The sequence below is a fragment of the Solanum verrucosum genome, unplaced genomic scaffold, assembly GCF_900185275.1.
Source record: "Solanum verrucosum unplaced genomic scaffold, falcon-dt-bn FXZP01000128.1, whole genome shotgun sequence".
NCBI classification, from domain to species: Eukaryota; Viridiplantae; Streptophyta; class Magnoliopsida; order Solanales; family Solanaceae; genus Solanum; species Solanum verrucosum.
The window spans coordinates 3056412-3069962 of record NW_026020327.1 but is presented as its reverse complement, the minus strand read 5'-3'; the positions used below and the strand labels follow the sequence as shown (position 1 = coordinate 3069962).

Below are 13551 nucleotides of genomic sequence, written 5' to 3'. Positions count from 1 at the left end.
GTATAGATCTTTAAGGAATTTTTTTATTGTACCTTCAACAATTTCAGTAGAAAAAACTTGCGTGAATACTCAATTAACGTGTGTTGTTTAATTTGTACCAACAAATACTTATAACAATAATTTTCCAAAAACATAAACAACAAAGCTTAAAACATGTACTCAAAAAACAGCAATTAATAACATAAGCATAAATTAATGACAGTAAAAAAACATACCAGGATCTATAACAATAGGATGAAACAAAAAGGAAAAAATTGTACACGAATATTTAATTGTGCAGAAGAAGAAGAAGTTCAGAATTTTCGTTGTTTTAAAATAAAATGAGAGCAAATTTCTCTATTTATAGCTAGACAACAAAATGTAGTGTGTACAAATGTTTATTGTGCCTTATCGAAAATGTCACAACTCTTTAGAAAAGTTACAATCCTTCAGAAAGGTCATAACCTTTCATAAAAGACACAATTTTTCATAAAAGTCGCATCTCTTCATAGAAATTACAACTTTTCATAAAAGTTGCAACTCTTCATTAAAGTCACAAATTTTCATAAAAGTCACAACTTTTCATGAAAGGGGAAGGCTATTTTGTAAATATATAAATTAAAAAAAGACTCCTGGTTTGTAGTGGCTCCACGTAGGCGGGCCTAGGGTTCTCTTATATATGTATGATTAATTTTGTGTGATCGTATTGTTAACCTATTTTCTTTTCTTCTCATTTTATCTTTGTTTATTATTTATCCTAGGTTTCTTGAAGGTTATCTTTAAAGTATTGATGTAATGATATTATGTAATGGTGAGAAATAATATAATATATACAAATTATATGTGTAAATAATACAATATGATCTAATACAATACTCTCTTCGTCTAATAATAGTTGTCTACTATATTAATAATAGTTGTCCAATAATATTTGTTTGATTTAGAAAATTTAAAGATAATTTATCTTTTGTGTTTATTTTACCCTTGCTATTAAATACTACTATTTATCATCTATGATCTAACACATTTTTTAAAACATTAAATTTAATAAAGTCAAAAGATAATATAGTAATATTACCCCTATTATTTATTATTTCTTAAGAGGTATGTCAAATTAATAATGGACTATTATTGTTAAATAAATGGAGTATATTACAAAATAATTGTAACAATCATCCAAAGTAAGTAATAGTATTTATGTTGGCAATGAAATATCATATTGTTAATCATGAGACTATATAGAATTGATAAATCAATAAACAATTGTTTGATAAAAAAAATAAATGTAATACTAGCTAAACCACATGGTTAATACTGAATAGCATATTCTAACCATCTTAACTAATCCTAATGTTTGTGTTTGTGATTGTGATAAATATGTTACGTGTGAGTTTATTTGTAGAGATAGAATTAGAAATCAAATGTCTGAAATAAAGTGAGAGTGATCTTGAATTTTGATGAAGGACAAAACGTGGAAAGTGATGTTGAGATGATTTGAGTATGTGAAGAGGCGATAAGAAAATATTCTAGCGCGAAGATGTGAGAGGTTGATTATAGATAATTTCATAAGAGGTGAAGGTAGATTGAAAAAATATCAAGAAAATGTAATTAGACAAAGCATATTGCATCTGTAATCTACCGAATACATGATATTAGATAGGAACTATGAAAAATAGCTCACTCTTTTATATTAATAGTAGTACTATTGTTCTTCCATTTTTGTTACTATTGATTGTTTCTTGTACATCAATTATAATTATTCTACCCTTTCAAATCAATTCTCATATTTTATATTTGGGATAAGGATCTGAAAAATACCCTAACTTTGGTCGAATTTGCTATTGCGATACTAAACTTTCATAAGGACTTATTACCTCCCTAGACTATTTAATACCGTATTTTTTACTATCTAAATTATTTAATAGTGTATTTAAAAGGTTTATATGTGCCCACGTGGACATATTACTATTTATAATTTTTCATTATTTTTTATGTCCACGTGGGCAAATATATACGTTTAAAATACGGTATTAAATAGTCTAAGGAGGTAATAGGTCCTCATGAAAGTTTAGTATCGCAACAGCAAATTCGACCATAGTTGGGGAATTTTTCAGATTCTTATCCCTTTATATTTTTAGAAACTAATTTGATTAACTTTTAAAATTTAACTCAATCAAATCAACTCAATATTTTATAATTAAATTTAGATTCAAAATCTATAGAAAATTATAAATTACATAAAATATATATGTTAAAATATATCCTTTAACTTTCAATTAACTAATGTGACAACCAATTTGAGGCAAAAAGAATATTTATGATTATTTATTTTTTTGGCTAGAAACTCATTAAAAATATTTTATTTTCATATGATTCATAAATTTTCCCTTTAATTTATTTTCATTGCATTTGATTGCCTTAGCCTCAAAGCTTCAAGTTTTCTCTAGATCTCCAATTACTATTGGAACAAAAATAATTCAAATTATTCACTTAATTTGATCTCCGATCAATGGCGAAGGAATTTAACGTCCCGCCGGTAGTTTTTCCGTCAGGTGGAAACCCCGGTCCACAACGTCGGCTTCCAACGGCGCCGTTTCAGCCACCGAAGTCATCGAACCCTGGGATACCTTTCATGTCCTTTGATATAGGGTCTGCTGCTGCTTCCACTTCATTTTCCACTCCACAATTCGCATCCACCACCATCGGCGGCGGAGGATCGACGGGTTTTGAAGACGAGCCGCCGTTGCTGGAGGAGCTTGGGATTAACACAAAGCAAATTTACCAAAAGACTATATCGATTATGAATCCATTTCGGGTAAAAGCAGATCTTCATGAAGATGCTGATCTCTCTGGACCGTTCATATTCCTTATGGCGTTCGGACTTTTCCAATTACTTGCTGGAAAGCTTCATTTTGGAATCATATTGGGATGGGTAATCATGGCTTCGTTGTTTCTCTATGTAGTGTTCAATATGCTCGCCGGCAGAAATGGGAATTTGGACTTGTACAGGTGTGTCAGCCTGATCGGATATTGTATGTTGCCTATAGTGATTTTATCGGCGATCTCATTGTTTTTGCCCGGTGGATTGGTGATCAAGGTGGTGACCGGAGTTTTTGTGTTATGGTCCACGCGGGTTTGCACTAGGCTTGTGGTTGAACTTGCATCTTGTGGGGATGAACATCGTGGGCTGATCGCGTATGCTTGTTTCTTAATTTACATGCTTTTCTCTTTGCTAGTGATATTTTGAATCAGATTAATGTGTTAGTATATTGCAGTTTATAGCTTGATCAATTTTTTTAATACCTTGGAGTCTTTAACTTGTGAGGTTAGAGTTTGTTAGTTCTATTTGCTATAGATGAATATAAAGAACTGAATTATGTAGTTTTAAATTCACAATTTGTTATAGTTGGAGGAGAGTTGTGGTTTAGTTTCTTCCTATTTTGGCAAGCTTTCAAATTTCTTGAGATTTCAAATGTTAAATTGAGATGTACTTATGTATACGGAGTTCGTTATTACTAGGTCTGAAAGGAGCTATTTTTTTTAATTGCTTTTTGTCTATGATATCCAGAACTTTTTGTGAAGTTTCTTCAATTTTGCTAGTAGAATTTTCCTTCCTTTTTTTGCCCGAGACTAGAAATTACCTTAAACATTGTTGTTGATATGTTCTAGATGTTGTACTCCACTTTGGTTGGAAGCTATTAAGATTACCGAAGGTCTGATTTATTCGTGTGTAAGCAAGAATAAGTGAAATTACAATAACTACATCGATGGTATGTGCGATGGCGGTGGCTGTTGATTGAATTCTTATGCATCATCTGTTAATGTGCCTTCTTATCTGCATAAACAACTGTATAGGGTGTTTTAAGTTCATGCACATTCACCTCTTTATGCATATACCATAGAAGTTTAATGGCAAGTAGTGATGGTAGAGTAAGTTGGAACATGCTAATGATGGTAGGCTGTTCCAACAATCTAGAGAAAATGTGAAGTTATTTGATTTGGCTGCCAATGATAAGTTTCTTGAGGCAACAGAGGCATTTCATTTTTGGGTGGGGGCATGGGGCAGCCGCATGTACTCTTAAACTTTATGATCTACAACTTCTTGACTCGGTTATTTTGCGTTGAAGCTTATATTTCTTACCTCAGAACCCACCTATTACTTTGTTTTAATAACTACTAGCAAGTTCTTCTTCAAGTGCTAAGTCCAAATATTCAGATAGTTTCATGGTAAGAGATTTTAGGGATTGAAGACATACTTGTTGTTAATGATGGTGTTAATTTGTTAACTGTTTATCATGGGAATCTATACAGACAATCATCTGCTGACCTTTTGTTTTGTTTTGAGCTTAATTTGCTGAAAGGAGTTATCATTGATTTCACCTTTCAGACTCTCTTTCTGCCGATATTTTTTCCTTTATTTGCTACAGCCTACAAGAATAGTTTAAGTTTAAGCAAAAGCATCAGTACCAAGAGACTGGAGATTGTATGTGGTTCAAGCAGATTGTGCTGTTATGGAGTAATGTCTTTGGTGTTCATTCTGTCATTGTTCTTATTCATCTTGTTGCCTGTGCATCAGAAACTTTCCTCAATGTCCTTTAAGCTTGTTTGTTGTCTATACGCGACTCCCTGTTCTCCTGTTATAATGAATTTTGTGGCATCTTCATATGCCAGATTGATTGCGGGAAGAACTGTTGAAATGCTCTGGTAGTTATTTCCTGAACATAATTCCGTAATAACAACAGGAACATGAGTCCATACATCCTAATTCCTAACACATATATTTCACATATAACTATGTGAATCATATATGTAAATTACAGCACATATAACAACAACATACCCAGTGTAATCCCACTAGTGTCACAAGTGGAGTGGGGTTTGGGGAGGATAAGATGGACACAAACTTTACCCTTACCTTTGTGGGGTTGAAAGGTTGTTTTCGATAGACCCTCGACTCAAAAAGTGAAGTTATTCGGGAGAAAGGTTGCAGGAAGAAAAAAAAATGACATCAAATTATTAAGCTACAGAGCAAAAAAAGAAACTATGTGATTACCAAGTACTATTACTAATGAAAGACGAGAATATGAGGCTAGTCCCTACCTCTCCCACATAATGGGTGACCATACCTACTAACCTTCTATATCCTGTATCTTCCTGTTTAAGACCGTGTCCTAATAAGTTGAAATTGTGCCATGAAATTACAACACATATATCTCGTACAAATCTACAATGCATGACATTGCAGTCCAAACCGTGCAAGTGTAAGTACTTTTGAAACAACTTAGGTAGTTGACAACAAAGGCAATTTCCATTCAATTTCTTGATATCGTAAGTTTCATTTTGTTTGGTGTGGGAATAACCTAATTGAATAGAAACTCATTATGAATTATGGTTTGCTCAAGAGCATGCTGATGCTGGTGGCCCTATTCCAACTTGTTCCTAAAGTTCTTTTCTCCCTTAGTTTTTTAAAAAGTTTTGATTATTACTGCAGTTCATATAGATGTTTATTTCGAGTTTCTGGATGTATGTTTGAGCTAAGGCATAGGGATAAATTTGTATTCAACAGTTGTCCAGATAGCTGCTGTTTCTGAATAATTCTCCCACATTGGCATCTAAGAGAAAATTGGAGCAAAAACAGTAGTATTAATAATGGGCTGAGCAAACTGGGCAACATACTTACCTGGACGGGGTCAATGGGCGATCAATAAGACCCATGGCCTAGGCTTGTGACCTCCATTGCACTTTGGAGGGGTGCCTGCCTAAGGTCGGCCCAAGTGGTCGAGCCTACGTCATAATTTGTTGCTGTGGGGGCCTGCGTTCGCGCGGCCCCTGCCCAAATCTAAATCCAAGAAGTTTTCTTGTGCACTAATGTAACTCTGGCCACACAATTTTCTATCCTAGTCTTGGCTTCAAAGAGAAAATATATGTTCTGAAAATACTTCGTTCAGTCGAATGTAGCTTTTGAGTAGCACTAATTACGCTTACAGTATTTATCTTAATTTCTTTGTGTTACAGTTGTATTGTTTCAATTTAATGATCATTTGTAAAAGTTACATTTGTCTTATCGAGTCAAATTTTTGGAGAAGTACAAATATTTTATTTTTATTTTCTTATTGGATAAACCGAACCGTTAAGGATCAAAACTAAAAATCGATAATACATATAACCGAACTGATGCACACCCTAATCCCTAGATCAAAATTCAAAGTATCTGAGCCAACACTATCGTAAAACTACAAAATGTTGCTATAAATCGTCTACATTGTTGAAATCATATGAGAAGCAACGCTTCGGTTTATCACTAGTTATTCATATCTTTAACAGCCAAATTGTACAAACTACAAAATATCTAAATAGTGACTGCCAAAGACGAAGCCAAACATTTAACCAACATTAATGTGTGATAGTCGTCTCCAAGCTTGTTCTAGAGAAAAAAAAATGTTTCTTTCTAATCGTATTTCGATTTTCTTAGTTCCTCAATGCCTCCGCGGTCTTGTTACCTTCACTTAGGGAGCAGTCTGTCAATTGCAAAAAGATAACCACCTACAACCACAAAGGATGCAATTCCACTCCGTGCCATCCGCAATCCCAAGCCACGATATAAGACATTCCTATCTGCAGGATGGATCCCGGTCCATCTCTCAAATCTCTTCCCGGGCAGTTGAAATTTGAGAAACCTCCTCTCCATGGATACAAACTGCACATAAAGAGTATTAAGGAAAGAGGATAATCCATAAGGCCCATGGAAAAGAGAATACCACAAATGTTTCTACGTAGTATTACAATAACAACCAAGAATCCCATTTTTTATACATCTAAGATGTTGAGAAAATCTGAGGACAACAGGTCAAAAGTCGTTGAAGCATTCACTTATAAACAAAAACGTTTGACATCAACTAATGAATGCATGCACAGATCCTGTCAGACCAGCAGCACTTGAGAAAAGCTATACACCCACTAAATACAGATACTTCAGGCTTCAGAAGACTGAAACAGGTAAAAGGGATTCATATAGCAAACCTTAAGTAGTTTGGGATTGAGGTGTTAATTGATTGATCGACTGTTGACATTGTGCCCCCCATTGATCAGTTCCAACAAAGGTCGATAAGTCCAATACTCACAGATTTTATGAGCTTAACAAATACGTGTTGTAACTGTAACTAATAAAGCTCCCAAATACTTGTACCATATTTCACAGTTTCACTACATGAATTGACCACCAAAGGTTTCTTTGAGCATTAAGGTATCTCGGTGGATATTCATGTAGAAAAACATCAAACAGGGAATGAAGTACAGATTTGAATCCCTGGTAAGACAACATACCTTGGGCAGCACAATGCATTGTGAACGAGATTTGGCAGTATCAAAACAATGAGAAGCAGCAGCAGCAAGTGAACCAGAGAATCCAGCTGCAAGACTAACAGCTAAAGGAGACAATGGACCAACTTCTTCATCAAATCTGAATGATAACAAGGTAATGGTTAAGAAGGATAAAGTTATTTCAAACTGAGTAGGGCATGTGTCTATCTATGAAGTGACAAAATACACTTGGTATATAGAAATTTTATTCTAGGGGAGAACCCATTTGTCAAGCATAACTCAAGTTGAAAACAACAGAATGCTAATCCAATTAAGTTAAAGTAGCAAGCCTGAAAGATAATTGTTACATTCTTTATTCACCATTTCATGTCTGACATAAACCCAAAATATCTTATCAGAGTCGATAAAGAGGTCTAATACCATGAAAATTCAGAAAAAACCTCTTCTTCTTCTTCAAAAAAAAAGGACAGAAAAAACATTATTCAAATTTCAATAAAGGCAAAAAAAAGAAAGTGAAGTGCTTCTCTTCCTGTCTAAGTGTTGCTGGGCAGAGTTATCTAGTTTCAGTTAGCACCTGGTAGAATAATTGAGGTACACACAAGCTGACCCAGAAACTACTGTTATCCCCAAAAACAAGAGGTATGGGGGTAGCCTTTCAACATAATAAACTTTTAAAAAAAAACTTTTGACTTATTTTTAATATGGTGCAAAAACCTTGTTAGTCTAATGCACGTTGATTTAAGGATATTCTCCAAAAGTTATAATATGGGGGTAGATTTCTTAATGTGAGGTTTGATTGAGACTTTCATAAAGTAATAGGTCACAACATCTCATCCAAACCATTTCTAGGAAAATATAGTCATCCAAACATGAACTCTTTTCCAAATAACTTATTTTTAGAAATATTTTGAAATGCTTCTCCAAGGAACATGTCGAGAAAACATCCAAACGCTAGAATTGAAAACCAAGACTAGAACAAACATTTTAAACAAGTTAACATAAGAATTGAAGCATACCTAGGTGGGGGATTCATCCCAACTGCTTTCCATTCAAGCATTGCTTGATGTAAGATTTGCCACGTTGAAAAGAATATACCACCAAACACACAATCTCGAGCAAGTCCAGCTCTCATACCTCTCCAGAAAGCACCCCATCCTTCCAAAGCTATGATCTCTAATGGCCTCTTAACATCAGAGACAGATGGGGGTCTGCCAGACCCTGTCATCATCCATGGATAATCTTTCAGGGCAGTAACCAAATTGGGATGCTTGGTGGGCAGGGTGGTCAAAAGACCAACTGTGTTGTTCAATACCCTAATGTCCTGGGAATATCCCGGTAGCAACTTTGCCATTAAAGGTGAAACGACGGCCTTTTCGACAACTGATGTGGAGCTGGGAATTCGGGAGGCAGAAGTAACCTGAGCACGGAGTTTAATAAGTTCAAATGGAGAACTTACAAGTGATTCCACTGCTCCAGAAGCAATTCCTGCCAACAGAGCCTCAGAGGCATAGACATACTTGTCTTCTCGACCATCTGATTACAGATACAAACACAATATGTTACCACCCAAACCTCTAATAATGAGAAATGAAGCAAGTGTACTAAAAAAATATTCAATTCATTTGTATAATATGGTAGTGCATGATTCCAATATCCCCTTCTTTCCACTGCTATTACTAGTTTCATTGAATAAGACATTCTTCTTTCGTCCCAGTTGATCTTGTTCAGTTATGGATGGCCAAATTGACCGATTCTTCATTCAATTTGGCATATTGTTCAACTCTTTTTTATAACTATAACACAACATATATACACAAAAATATGTGAATATCTTATTGATAGAAAAGGCTCTAAATTTCAGAATCCTAATCGTACAGTTGAGAAAATAATGGTTTAACTCCAAAAACAATGGTTTTTCTTACTCTTGTCTGTTGACATAGAGAAGCTATCAGAAACAGTTCAAGATATGGTCCAACACGAACTGAGGTTGGGAATTTATTAAAACCCTTTGTATTGAAATATGGTAAAGTGGCTTCAAAATGGAGAACTATTGACCTTTCTTAAAATATTGTATCTCTTATTTCAGGTGATCCTTTCACATATGTTGTCTTTAACGGAGTGAATGCTCCGGAATTTCCGTTTACAAGACAAGCATCTAAAGTCTAAACCAACATAATCATGCAAATCCTGTTTGGTCTAGGTTTGGATTTTCTGGTCAGGAAACTGGCAAAAAGGTTAAAAAACAGTTAGACTGAAGAAATCATACCTTTGTAAAAAGCTGTTATTATTTCATAAACGCCAAAGCGAGCTCCCAAACCCAATGATCTTCCAAGTGTCAGCCACCCCACACCACTATACAATCCTTCAATGTTCATAAAATGATAAAAAGAACATTAACATTTAAGAAAGATGACCATATAAACAGCAGTCTATACGAGAAATTTATGAAGTTGTTTCATCAGCCTTTTACTAGACCTATAATGCATGTATTTTCTCATAAAAGCATTAATAAAAAATTGACACATCATCCGAATAATTTTTATCACGAGGCAAAATGAGAGAGCAGAGTAGCATCACTTTTAGTTACCATAAAACAAAAATAGCTGATCGAGTCACCTGAACTTCCTGACAAAGTTCTAACCCTATTGAGGACATCAGCACCAGTGAGTTGTTTACTGCTACCTGATCCCACCTGCATTCCATTCCACAGAACATACAACCACAGCACAAGAAGACATTAAAGATGCTGCCCTCAGTGTAAGATAATACATTTAAGTGAATGTTCATGGTTATCAGCAATTTCCGCACCTGTACAAGGACCTTAAGGCTATCTAGAGGGTAACTGATAGCAGTGGCTAATGTAGCAGATCCTGCAGCAACAACTGCATGCGTTGCAAATATTGGATTCTTCAAAAGTTCGTTCATTTGATAGATTAACGTGACTGTGTTGCTATTGTTCCTCTCCTTAAGTCACAATCAATATATTCAGAGATTCACAATTCCCTGCAATTCTCATTAGATCAACACAAAGTGTTAGTACTTCATATGCTCTAACATCCTAATTTTTTTAGAGAAAGGGAAAGAGAATTTTCTTTTTCTTTTTTCTTCTCCTTTCTAAGATCACATAAATGTTCTTCTCTTTTCTTTTTCTTTTTGAGAAAAAGGGCTTATATAGTTCTTAGAGTGCAGGGGTAAGTTTATTTTGATCCTTGATATATCATTTTGAACATTAATAGTTGTGTATTGCTACTTCTATAGAAGCCACAGTCGGGTCAAGAAGATGGTTGGGGTCCTCGTCAGGTCAAAAAGATAAAGCAAGAAAACTCACAGATGTAAAAACAAAGAGATAATTAATCCATTGGGAAAACCAAAAGGTTTGCAGCGATATAAATGAGTTTAATTACAGGACAGAAATGGGATTGGTTGAACATAATGAGGACAATTTGGAATTAAATCAGCATTTTCAGTTTGCCATTCAAGATGTACCAAGGCCTAAAGCACCAAAACATGCTAACTATCTAAGATAGCCTGGTAACAGCTGGTTAGTACAGAGGACAGATGTGGCAGTTGAAAAAGATTGCAGGTTTTTTAGACTATAAAGTACTCTCATCTTTTTCTATAATTCCCCTTGTGTCGTGTTCATTAAAAGGCCTAGAGCCCATTTGAATTGGCTGAATTTAAGCAGTGTTTAAGTGCTAAGTGCTCATAGTCAGCTTATCAAAGTTCAATGATAATGCTAGAATTAGTAAGTACCAAGAGACACTTGATCCAATTTCATTTGGTAAAAAGTTGAAAGGAAATAAGAGAAAACTCACAGTAAGTATCAACCATACAATTTGCATTTGATAGAAGTAGATAAACTTGTATAACTAATTTGAACTGGTAATGGTATTTTCTTATAAATCAACTTCTCAAATTAGCACTCACATAATATACTACATAACACTAACAATTTAAATCCCATGTTTGTGGTGTCACTGTTTTGGGAAGTTGCACTAGCTAACAAAGAATCTGCCACCCTGGCATAAGTTTAAATGGTTTTACATGACAGTAAGTGATTATTTTCTTTCCTGTTAGTGCATCACTTCCTCTGACATATTTGTTTGGCACTGAAAAAAGTTGAAAAAAAGAAGGATATTCACAGAGGAAAGACCACTAGACCAACTTTTTCCATCTAGTGAATCAGTCACTGTGATTTTTCTCCTCCGCACATTACAAATATACAGAATTTTTTGGGGTAGGGCATAGAACTGATTAGAAATAATTAGTCGTACACACCACAATTAAGTTGTTGAACGTTAACAGTGGTTAATTTTTTAGAGGAACTTTGTGGGAAACCGGAACAAGAATATTGTGATTATTTTAAGGAGTAGATGTTGGCACAAGCAAAACCCAAAGATACAGGATTCAACAAAGAAGCTAGCCCAGAATAACCTTCCTTGGATCTAGATTTACTCTTTAACTACAAGGGAACAACCAGTAATCGATTCAGTTCTACTCATATCATGAAAATCATAAAACCTGCAGTTTAATCATAATTCTGCTGCTGTTTACTTTTCCTTAAATCATTATGACCAAAATTACTACACTCAACTATGTGTGATCAGTAAAGCTAATCCTATCAGGGAACAGGATACATCGAGTTAGATAACAAAATGAAACTATTTTGCAGCAACTGAGGAAAAGGACTGAAACCAATGTATAATGTGTTGGAAACATAGTCTGATTATTGTGAGACCAAAAGAAACATAACACATATTACCAGATTTTAAAATCACCAAAAAATATCTTGGAATCTAACAACATTAGTAGAAAAGATGTTCTAGACCTCAGTGGAGACAAAAAACACTAGGTGATTCTTCCTATCTGTCCTAGTCTTGGTGGACAGAGTTATCTGGTAACTATTGCTGGTGGGAGGTGAAAGGTATCCAGTAGAATTAGTCAAGGTGCGTGAAAACTGGATCGAACACCATGGTGATCAAAAAAAAAGTTCTAGACCTTATCAGCTTTAGCTCTAGGTGAGCTAAGCAATCAAATATGTATAAGGTGAATGCTCAAACACACCTTCCTTCTAACAAGCAGCAGCAGAAAAACAACACAGCCGTGAAAGTATCTGTGAACATCTGATTTTTATGCAACAATTCATTCAAAACAACGACTCATTCCAAAAAAACAAAAAAAATGCGAGACATTTGTCCATATGGAGATTGAAAGCATAGAAACAAAAGCAAATAAGTAAATGAGCAAAAATGTACTAATATGCAACTGCTACTGAAATCGCAAAATGTATGAAATTAAGAGATTGTGAGGTTCTAATGCTTCAAAATTATGGGGAAAGAGCTTACCGTTACTGTCGAAATGCCACTGAAATCGGAGAGAGGTGCAGAGATGGAGAAGAAGGAAGACGAAGGAAGAGAGGAAAAATTTAGGGGTTTTGTCCTCTGAGGGTATTGTTGGAATTAGAAAAAAAATATGAGGGATAAAAAGGTAAAATTGTTTGTCAAATAAAAATGTTTTTTATAAGAATTTAAACTCCATAAATTTCAAATTTTAAAAGGGACGATTATTTCAATCGCTAATAATTGAATTCTAAAGAAATACATAAACATATTTGATAAAATTTTAAAATAAATATACTTTTTAGCAAAAATTATTAAATTTCATCTAATTTATAATTAGACTTCTACATACACATTGAATTGATTTTCATTTATTTCCCTTAGTATCCTTCACTTAATTACATACTAGTTAACTATGAAGGTATGTATAGGATTAAATACCATGTCTAAATTTACTTTATATTTGTTGTATATCTTTTCTTTGATACATAACTAAAGTGAATATATATATAATAAATAAATATAAAACAGATCAAAATATTGATATAAAGTGAAACAGATCAAATTTAAATTTATTTCTCCACTATTGACATAGAAAATTGATGCAAAAATGGAGGGAAAAAAAGGGGGGAAAGTTAAAGAAAAAGGACCCTAAATTAGTTTTGCAAATAAATAAATAGATTAAGGGTAAATCATAAGCAAAATAAAAGGGTATAGTGCAAATAAAAGAATTGCACACACTTTAGAGGTACAAGTGTAAATAATTCTCGTTGTATTTACCACTTTAGCAAAGAAAAAATATACATATTGATTTAAGATATTACGGTAAAATCTCATTAAATTAATATAGATGGATAATGAAATATTGTTATTCTGTAGAAATGTTATTATTTTGTAGAGATATTATTCAATC

General features: G+C 34.0%; 2 protein-coding genes and 1 non-coding gene across 3 annotated transcripts; 2 read left to right on the top strand and 1 right to left on the bottom strand.

Moving 5' to 3' along the window:
* Positions 1-2406: 2406 nt before the first annotated feature.
* On the top strand, positions 2407-3413 carry LOC125835905 (uncharacterized). Its single transcript, XM_049515007.1, has one exon. The coding sequence runs from the start codon at positions 2489-2491 to the stop codon at positions 3224-3226; it is 738 nt and encodes a 245-aa protein (XP_049370964.1). The 5' UTR covers positions 2407-2488; the 3' UTR covers positions 3227-3413.
* A 2238-nt stretch (positions 3414-5651) lies between these two features.
* Positions 5652-5812, top strand: LOC125835967 (U1 spliceosomal RNA). The gene has a single exon (XR_007443435.1). It is a non-coding gene; the product is annotated as a U1 spliceosomal RNA (small nuclear RNA).
* Positions 5813-6226: 414 nt separating this feature from the next.
* LOC125835904 (mitochondrial arginine transporter BAC2) lies at positions 6227-12678 on the bottom strand. Its single transcript, XM_049515006.1, has 7 exons — positions 12651-12678; positions 10108-10302; positions 9916-9991; positions 9566-9661; positions 8316-8832; positions 7303-7438; positions 6227-6676 (listed from the first exon to the last, which is right to left on the bottom strand). Exons 2-7 carry the CDS (start codon positions 10222-10224, stop codon positions 6482-6484), a joined length of 1137 nt encoding a protein of 378 aa, XP_049370963.1. The 5' UTR covers positions 10225-10302; positions 12651-12678; the 3' UTR covers positions 6227-6481.
* Positions 12679-13551: the final 873 nt, after the last annotated feature.